Raw genomic sequence first — 10,632 nt, forward strand, 5'->3', positions numbered from 1 at the left:
CTCACAATTGCAGAATATTTTTAATGCTTGTAATACATGCAGGAAATTTAAATATGTAGAATGACACGTTTAAAGTTTCCCATGTGAATTGCGAGCATTAAAAAAAACTTCCGTCAATCACTGGAGTCGTAAGCGTTGGCAACATGGATACTGATATCATGTCATAAAGCTTTTTTTGTAACACTGTTGAATCACATTTTTTTTTAGTTGTGCCCCTTAAAAAGCAGGGGGGGGGGGGGTGGTGGAATCGGATGTAAATTTCTTTTTCTTGATGACACCAGGACAACCCAAGTCATCTTTATGGATCAATTATCAAATTATATCACAGTATTATCAGTATCTACTATGCACTACAGTGCCTACCAGTCGTGGAATTTGAATCACATTATAGATTTACGAAAAACACAGCAACAATTCTTTTTAAGTTAGGTAAGCCCCTTTTCTAACAACAACTACTCATCAAATGTGAACCAATTATTGTAAAATCTGCATTACACATCACAGGTGTGCACCATACTCCTATTTTTACATATTTTGTTTTTAAAAACTATTACGAGACCTTCAATATTTATTAAATAAATTGATCTCTCATGACACGATTGCAAAATAAATTAAAAATTGTGCTCTTCCTGTAACTGTGTCGCTGCTTCTCTCACTCTGCGTAATTTAGTTTCCCTCTGTTTTTCTGTCTTCGAGTGTTCCTCCTTCTTTGTATCTCTCTGCATGCCTCACACACTTTTGTCAAGTATTATTTTCTCTCCTTTCAAACTCAGTAAATTACCCAATTCTCATCACTCTATTCACCACATTTCCTCCCCCTTTATTGCTTTCGCTTTGCTCAAACTCACCTTTCCCATCTGTGCCCCTTTTTTACATCCAATTTGCTGTCTTTAAGGTCAGCCCAACAGTTACATGTGCACATTGGGGCAAACAATATCAGGAGGGAAGGAGAAATTGAAAGATCCTGACTGTGGGAACAGAGTAGAAGGCAAACTAAAACCCACTGAGAGGGGAGCAAGCTGTGCAGAGAAAAGTTGTTGGCGGCATTAGAAGATAGAATGGGTAAGTGTGGTTTTTTTCCCAGAATTACTCATTTTTAAATACATTTATGTTACAAATAGTAATTTTAACGACGGGGAGGTGCGTTGTGAACTAACATGGACATTTAGAGAAGCTGAACATTTTTTACAGGGATTTGATTGGTTGTTTGTTTTTTTTGCATTTTAATTAATATTTTTTTTTTTAAAATACATATTTTTTTTCCACAGATAGTGAAAGTAGTGAAATATTGACCCAACCAACATACCTCTTGCCCTGACAGATCAGACATGCGCCAGAAGTAAAAGTTTTAATTACATATATTAGATAGAGTGGATAGGGAGGACCTGTTTCCCTTAGCAGGGGGGTCAGTGACTGGGGGGCACAGATTTGAAGTAATTGGTAGAAGGATTAAAGGGGAGCTGTGGAGAAATGTTTTCATCCAGAGGGTGGTGGGGGTCTGGAACTCACTGCCTGAAAGGGTGGTAGAGGCAGAAACCCTCAACTCATTTATAAAGTACTGGAGTGCAGTAACCTACAGGGCTACAGACCAAGTGCTGGAAAGTGGGATTAAGCTGGATAGCTCTTTTTCAGCCAGCATGGACACAATGGGCCGAATGGCCTCCATCTGTGCCATAACTTTCTATGATATGGACAAATGTACAGTTTATGCACTAAGTTTTACGACACAAGAATCAGTGTTATTATTGGACTTATTTAGCATATTGGTACCAATATAGTATGAGTGAAAAACACTTAAACCAACATGCTTTACTGTTGTACCAACACATTTCTTGTGATACTCTTGATTCAAATTGCTCCCACCATGACCAGTGGCAAACATGTGACCTTCAGTACTTCACCCCAGTTCAAAGTGCTCATTCAATATACTACACAGGTTTGGAAGGGCACACCGCTATCTAGGTCTGTTGCTGGCTGTATTTCCACAGTTCAGATCACAGTATAATTTCAAATATAGAGCATAACACTTTTTAGAACCACTGGTGTCAACATTATCCCATTCAATGTTAAAATCTTCTCTGGACACCAGCTAACTTAGAGAAACTCAGCTATCAGCCATGTTACTGCAATAGCATCTGAGGAATGTAGGTAAGTCAAACAGTGCAATTATTTCACACGGCAATGTAAAATAGACCCTGGAAAGCAGATGCTGTGAACAAGCAAGTTTTGCTGAATATCCACAGAAGGGGGCCATTTGGCCCATCGTGCCTGTGTGCTGGCTCTTTGAAAGAGCTATCCAATTAGTCTCACTCCCCTGCTCTTTCCCCATAGCCCTGCAAATTTTCCTTTTTCGAGTATATATCCAATTCCAAAATAATAATCCAACATGCTAAAACAACTACCACGTCTAATAATACTTTTGAAAGCATAACATCAATGAAACTGCTCAAATTCTAAACTACTTCTAAATGTACAGACTCACCTTTTTTAAATTCTTCCAACACCGCATCTAGTTTTGCGTCATTAAACACGTAATGCAGAGGATGGTTATAAAACTTCGTTATCGTTGCTAAATGCATGTCGTCATCTGGGTCCACGAACGCCAGATCTTTCACGAAAAGTACGTCAATAATGTTTGCGCGCTCGTTGTCATAAACGGGAATCCTCGTGTAGCCACTCTCCATGATCTCCGACATCGTAGCGAAATCCAATGTAGCCTCAGAGCTTAGCATAAAGCAATCGCTCAGAGGTGTCAGGACGTCGTCAACCGTCTTATTCCTGAGCTCCAGGGCTCCCTCGATAATGTTGAGCTCCTCTTTAACCAGGTCGTTATAAGGATCAGTCACCCTGAGCATCTCTATCAGCTTTTCCCTGGTGTAGAAATTACTTATCTGCTGGTGCAAGATCACATCCAGAAGTTTACTGATAGGATACGAGGCTGGAAAGGTGATGACCATGAAAAATTTGGTCACCCAGATGGTCTTGGAAGCTATGGCCAAGCCATGCCTGGAGCAGACGGCGTGAGGGATGATCTCGCCAAAGAAAAAAACACAACAGCTGCAGACCAATATTGTCAACCAAGTGCTGTGAAAGATCTCGCACAGCCACACCGTCAAGGAGCAGTTCATCAGGACATCTCCCAACAGTAGGGTACACAGCAAGTAATTCCCATGCTTGCGCACGGATTTGATGCGCTCGGAGTATTTCTTCTCCTGCTCGGTGCCGCTGTTCTGGATGACCCTGAGCTCCACCGGGTCCAAAGCCAACAAGCTGATGTTCAAGCCGCTGAAGAGGGCGGACAGGCAGATGAAAAGCAAGGCAACCAGGATCTGGAGCCGGAGGGGGCTCCTCTTCTCCTTCTCCACCACGGCCAAAAGGAATTCCTGGGTCTTGAAGTGGACCCACTCATGCGCCCCACGGCCTCCGACCCTGGCGCACAGTGAGTAGTACCTGATCTTCTCGCCCTTCCTCAGCAGCATGGCTTCCAGCTCCACCAGGGCTGAGCGGTGGGTCTCGTCGGTGAAACGAGAGCCGAGGATGGCGAGGTCCGAGCTCTGCTGCTGGCAGAGCCTTTGGGGGTTGGGGTTGGGGTTGGGGCGGCCTCCAACGGGCTCCCCCGGCCCCGTCATCTCGATTAAGGACAGGCCGTGGCCTCCTCCTCCTCCTCCTCCTCCCCCATTCCCGTCTCCAAGCAACCCGCTGCGCTTCAGCCCCGTGCCGTACAGCCGCAGCTTAAAGCGCGTCCCCTCCGCCACCTTCAGCAGCCCGCCTTCCAGGTAAACGGCGCCCGCCGACGTGCTGTCCGGCCGCATGCTCAGTAAATCGACCCGGTGGGGCTCGAAGTCATTCGCCGCCGCCGCCGCCCACAGGCACAGGTAAACGGCCAACAGCGCCCGGCCACCCGAGCTTAACGGCGCCGCCATGATGCTGAGAGAAGCGCACGCGCGCCGGGGGGGGGGGGAAGAGAGCGAGCGGCACGTGACTAACCCCCCCCTCCCCCTCTCCCATCACAACCTCACGACTCCCATCCAAATAGCAGCGTTTCTTGGATAAAACTGCAAAAAAAAATCTTAAATGATCTGTTGCAGAATATGTGCGAGCTTTGCAAATTGTCAAATTGCAATTATAAAACTAGAATGTGGGTGGATAAGCGAATGCTGCACTTGCAATGGTATAGCCTAAATGAGATGTTTTAGATTTATCATGGATTTCTAATGATCATGCATGCGAAATACAATCACTTATTGGATATATTTATTCGTTATGCTGTGCAACATATTTATTTAATGCAACGTGAAATTTATACATAAAAGATGATCCCTTTTATAACTGTGAAAAGTAGACTATATAATAGAATATATGTGCACAGATACACCACATTGGTCCAGAATTCGCTGGGAAAATAATGACGAGTTCACGGCGCTATCTGTTGTTAGTGCGTAAAAAAAACCCGGCAATTTGTGGTGAGGAAGAGACACCGCATGAGTTGTGAAAACAGGATTTCGCGGAGGATTTGTGCCGCTTCGCCGTCAGTCTCGCAAAAAAAATGGGATCTCCCCGTTGAGTGCCAAGACATTTCTGGATTTGCGCTGTAAGTATGAATTAAACTCGTCGCAGAAAGTTAGGGCATTTATGACTTTAATTAGGGCCGAATAGTGTGAATGTGGCAATATAATAGTGTGACCTGCTCACATTGATACCTATGTCAAATGGTATCTCTCAGGATAGGTACGGTTAGATTATTAAATAGAATAAGCTAGTTGGCATTATATAGAATTATATAAGTAGTTGAGCTATAGTACTGTAGGGTTAAGATTAAAACACACTTCAGACAGACACAGAAATGTACCAAGCAGGTTCTTCAGCACAGCAGGGGTGAGTGCGAGAAAGGAATCTCAATTGCTGAATGGACTCCAGAATGGCTGTAGAATAAGTCCCTTTTGCAATAAAGATCGGAAGACATAAGGGATTGAAAACTACAGAGAATAGTAATGAGCTCTCATGCATGGGGAACATCCAGAGTGCAATAAACCTAAAAGTTGTTAATTGACATGTGGACTGAATGATAGCAGCTTGACTTAACCACTAAACAAGATGCGGTATCAACCGCATGTACACAGAAGGTAATGAGGTATTGGACCCAATAGTTAACCATACACAGACTACACTTCAGGAACTCTGTACGGTCTGACCGGGACTACTGTGAGTGATGGAGAGAAGTCAGCTCGCCGGCCTCAATGAGTTGTCTGTAAGTATTTGATGTCAATTGCATGGACACTGCATGTAATGGGTTGTATCAGTGTGTTTCTTAATAAAAGATATTAATGACGTCTCTATGTTTCTTGGTCCTTGAATCTGCATTGAGGTAAAAGATAGTGAGTATCCTAAAAACCCAACGGTATCTACAGTGTATCTGCAGTACAATATTAATAGATTGATAAGTGCCTTGGAGTATCTTACAAAGATGAAACTCAATCAATAGGTTCAAGTGACAAAATAAACCACAGAAACAAAGCTCGAACAACTTATAAAAGTAACTTGAACCTGTGATTGTGCTACAGGTTTGTCTGAAACTATTCTAACCAGCTTTTATGTACACACTTACTTTCCATCATACTTCAGATGTCACACACTAGTGTAAAGTTCTGTATTGCAATTTTAAAAAAGTATAAAGAAACAGGGACTGTAACTTATGATGTACAGAAAAATGCTCCAGGAAGAGAAAATACCAGACCCATAATGTCTGCAAGCTCTTAATTGATGTCTCCCTCCCCAAACAAAGCTAGGGCTCTGATGTCCAGCCTGAATAACAATTAACCTTTGAAGGAATAACACAGTGCTGCTTTAAAACCAATTAGATTCTAATACCTTAAAGGGATAAACATACACTTTCCAGTAATCAACTGTACCTACAGATCCCATTTTATGATTTACAGCAAGACTGGCTAGTCACAGAGCATGCCAGGACTTGTTTTTAAGCCCTGCACACTGGGTGTTCACATTGGATTGGGAGAATGACAGCGAGTTTGAGACAGGGAAATGTGATTATATATATATGTGAACAAGGTGTGTGTGTCATCATACCAGTGTCCATGAATACACAGGTTTTGTCTTAGCCTAACACTGGCCACTTTTTCATTGGCACAAAGTAGTTTCCACTTCACAGTTATGCAAAAGTGGCCAGTGCTGCTCTGGAGTCAGATCAGTAATCTGACTCTGTAACACATTAGTGCAAGTGTGATGAAATTCCCTCTAGTCATGAGTTTCTCATCTGTTTTCCTGTGCACTCCCTATCTCTGTAACCTCCTCCAGCCCTACAATCATCCAGGAACTCTGTGTTCCTCCAATTCAGGCCTCTAGTGCATGCCTGATTTTCATCGCTTCACCATTGGTGCCTGTACTTAGGTCCTAAGCTCTCGAATTCCCTCCCTAAACCTCTCCGCCTAGCTACCTCTCTCCCCTCCTCTAAGACGCTCCTTAAAACCTATCTCTTTGACCAAGATTTTGATCACCTGTCCTAATATCTCTTTGTGTGACTTGGTGTCAAATTTTGTCTGATAACGCTCCGGTGAAGTGTCTTGGGACTTTTTACTATGTTAAAGGTGCTATATAAATGTAACCTCTTGTTGCACAGACAGCAGTATAACTCTAGCCTGCTGGTGGAGAGTAGGAGATCGGATGACGTTAAAAGGCCCAGAAGCAATTTTTAATCCTCTCGCTTTTTTGTTCAAAATCAGAATCTGCTACTTTCCTTGCAAATTGAAACAAATGTCAACCTACTTTGCATGCCATGAGAATATACACGTGAGCAGTAAGATGTGTGTGTCTCCACAGCAGCGTCCATGTATTGCACAGCTCCTGTGTCGGTTCAAACTGAATGCCCACTTGGGGTATAGGCAGCCTTGAGGTATAGGAGAGTTGGCAGCGCCTATAGCATTGTATTCCAGCATAAATTACTGTCTTCGGGCAAGAAGTATAGAAAAGGGGAGATATTGGAGAAATCAACTATTTCTATAATATCCACTCTACAATATTTGTAGTGAAGCAATATTTCCATGGAGTATGGCTGCAGCAGAAACAATAATGTGAACATCAATAGTCAAACCAACATTACGAATATCTCTATACAGAAGAATCTTAGAAAATATTGCCCAAGGAAAGCTCATTTGGGCTTTCAAGCCGTTTTCTTCTGCCGTCTCATTGGTTCAACCGCACCCATTTAATCTCTTGAGGGAAAGTTCGAAAATAAAAACTCCCTGAGTCCCAAAGGCTACTAAACAAAATTTCAGAATAATAATCCAACCTCACATCTCTACTAAAAAAGGAAAATTCTGAAGATGCTGGAAATCTGAAATAAAAACAGAAAATACTGGAATACACGCAGCAGGTCAAGCAGCATCTACGGAGAAATAAATAGAGTTAACGTTTCAGGTTGATGACCTTTTATCAGAACTAGAAGATTTTAGAGATTAACAGTTTTTAAGCAAGTACAGAGCCAGGGAAAAGGGGGGGGGGGAAGAACAATAGGGAAGGTCTGTGATAGGGTAGGGGGCAAGAGTTGTTAAATCACAAAAGGGATGAGGGTGCAAGGAAAAAGTGAGTGGTAATGGGATAAGTAAAGAAACAAAAGATAGGTCCAGAGGAGGAGTAAATGGTTACAGCAGAATAACAGAGGGGGAGGGAAACATGGAAAATCTGGCAAAGGGGTGTTGGTTGCCGTGGCCTGGGAACGTGGTGGAAGAAAGGCAGGCGGACCCCAAGGAGTGCAGACCACCCCGCCGGCCGTGTACCATACAGGATCTCCATCCCAAGCACCCTGAGGTCTACGTGCCTTTCACAATAAGAATTTCTCGACAACCAGAACAGCACAGTTCCTTCAGTTTACAGGAAATTCCTAATACTTACATGAATGCAATTTCAATTGCATCATCTGCAATTTAAATCCACAAACTAATCTGACCGAAGATTAAAGTGTAGTCTCATCTTTAAGTAAATGAGAAAAGCAATCCATACAATTGCAAAAGTATTGAAAGTACAACACATTCCTAATTTAGATTTAACTACACAATTGATAGATGTGAAATTCCTTACAAGAGCAAACACATCAAACAGAACAGGAGACTGAATACTAGAAACTTTGAGGAATTAGCTAGAACAGAGTTATACATGAATAATGACAACAGTAATTGATCAGAGAATTAACACAGTTCGTAACCTTTCTAGGCTTTCACTCTGGGGAAAGACTGCATACACCGTATTAATACCTAAGAGGCAGAACACTTATCAGCCATGTATCATTTTCACCAAGATTACACCATGCGTAAATACGGTAATGACAATTTGGGACACTATGACGCATTTTGTTGTTGCATCTAAATGTTTGCCAAATGCCTTTGTGTCCCTTTAAACGTTGCTGTGTGTGCGGGGGAAAAACAGATGTAGTGTATCCCAAACAAAGATAGCCAATTTAAACAGCTGTTCATCACAGTGTTTCTCAAGCACACAATCTTGGGTTTATTAGTCACAAGGGTTAATTCTATGAGTACGCCCACTCTCAGAAAATTGCAAGCAGGTTTCCCACCGCTGGCGAGTACTAGCATAGTGACCCTTACCATGTACATTCATACTGCCTCAAAAATCACAAAAGGGCTGAAATTTCTCTGTTAGCACACTGATGGGTTTGCAAAAATTCCTATGTGTGCTGTTTTAATTGAGTTAACAAGCCTACTTTGCCTTTAGAATTTTGATAAATATTATTTATGTGGATGGAAATTACTTTGCTGAAACAAATTAAAAACGTTTCATTCAATAGATTCAGCGCAGATACTTACTAATGACCTTGAGGCTCTGGAGCTCTTTACCTCATTTGGTCTCCCCATTCTTCCTACAATTTAGTCTTTTAAAATTCTAGCTTGATGCCACCTAATCAATACATCGTCTCTCCTACACTTTTTAACCTTCATGGTGTCCTGGACTTTAGTTTCTCAATAAAGAGATGTGTGTGTGTGTGAGAGAGATCGAGAGAGAGAGAGAGAGATAGGGAGAGAACAGAAAAAGATGACACTCATTGTCCGGGCTCACACTTGAAGAATGGCCATTCAGACAAGATAATGGAAGACAACTGGCACATGTGGATTTTGTGCTCATCAAGTTGAGAGATGTTGGTGCTGGCAAGTCGAATATTTTCCCATTTTGGGCTCCCAGAGGCAATATCATGAACTCCAGGTCAGGTATAGTAAAACCGCACCTGCGCTGCTTGAACAACGTGCCTCAGGAGCGGCGCCTTCTGCATTTTCCCTCACTCCACATGAGCCATTCTGCGGCCTCTCTCACCGAGGTTGCCAGCTTAATGCCAGTTTTGCACTGCGGGTCCACACCCATTAGGAACTAAATTCAGACTGTCCAAACTCATTGCGGATGGAACCCTTAAGAAAGGTACTTTGAGGTTTGGATTTGAACCCAAGTCCCAGAGGTGAAGGGACAGCACACATCTAATTCATCAAAAGACTGGTAAACAGGTCAACAGGATTACTGATTATTGCAATGTCCTCATTTCATCAGCAAGCTGATGTCTGGTGTATGTCTGACAAGATTGTAATAAGATGTGACATCTATTCCCATAACTGTAGCTGTCTCTGATATAACTCGCAGGCCTGATGAGCTGAAAGGCCTCCTTCTGCATTGAAATTTCTATGACTCATTTGGCTCATCTATTTATAGTTGATTTCTGATCTACAATGGTTCAGGAGAGACCAACGGTTGCACATATGTTGGACACATGATGGGACCCAATGCTTTTCCACAGAATAAACTACAGAACTCACAAGCCCACAGTTACATAGGTGAGCTATATAAACCTGACTTAATCAAGTTTCTTTCTTCAGTACAGCTACAAAATCCCATTGTGTATCTGCACATTTTGTATGAAATTGGCCACATTCTAAATTAAATAAATTAATTAAACTTAGAAAATACTTGCACTAAAGCAGCAACATGGGTGCATAGGTTCCTGATGGCTTTTAATAAATGCGCTGGCCAGTGTGGAATTGAGCCATACAGAGCAGGAAGGTCCCAGGTTTGATCCCTCATTGAAACCGAGTTAGCTGATATCAGCCAGCCCCAGGTGGCAGTAGGGATTCTACATTTAGCCTCAACTCCTGAGGTAGTCAGGGGGAAAAACAGGCATGGTTTATAGTCTTAATTGTTGTTAGGTAACTCAGAATAGAAAGAACTGTGTCTTTAGTTTCTTCAGAAAAAGTTGAAGGCTCCTTTCTCTGGTGTGTCAACTGTGGCTCAGTTGGTAGCACTCTCATCTCTGAGTCAGAAGGTTGTGGGTTCAAGTCCCACTCCAAAGACTTGAGCACCAAAAATAGGCTGATACTCCAGTACAGTACTGAGGGAGTGCTGCACTGTTAGAAGTGACTGAGATGTTAACCTGAGAACCCATCTACCCTCTCAGGTGGACGTAAAAGATCCCATGGCACTTTTCAAAGAAGAGCAGAGGAGTTCTCCCCAGTATCCCAGCCAATATTTATCCATCACTAAAAAACAGATTATCTGGTCATTATCACATTGCTGTTTGTGGGACCTTGCTCTGTGCAAATTGGCTGCTGCGTTTCCTACATTACAACA

The 10,632-nt window shown here is 42.5% G+C and overlaps 1 protein-coding gene across 2 annotated transcripts in view; it reads right to left on the minus strand.

The window, feature by feature from the left end:
* The window catches only part of LOC137339954 (metal transporter CNNM1), a 106,103-nt gene extending 102,217 nt beyond the window's left edge, over nt 1-3,886 (minus strand). For both annotated transcript variants that reach the window (XR_010966652.1, XM_068002060.1), the window contains exon 1: nt 2,483-3,886. Coding sequence is in view for 1 of the 2 variants with exons in the window: in XM_068002060.1 (XP_067858161.1) it covers nt 2,483-3,812 (1,330 nt within the window). In the remaining variant the exon portion in view is untranslated. The remainder of the gene's footprint in view (nt 1-2,482) is intronic.
* Between the last annotated feature and the right edge of the window lie 6,746 nt (nt 3,887-10,632).

The sequence above is a fragment of the Heptranchias perlo genome, chromosome 21 (genome assembly GCF_035084215.1).
Source record: "Heptranchias perlo isolate sHepPer1 chromosome 21, sHepPer1.hap1, whole genome shotgun sequence".
Lineage (NCBI taxonomy): Eukaryota > Metazoa > Chordata > Chondrichthyes > Hexanchiformes > Hexanchidae > Heptranchias > Heptranchias perlo.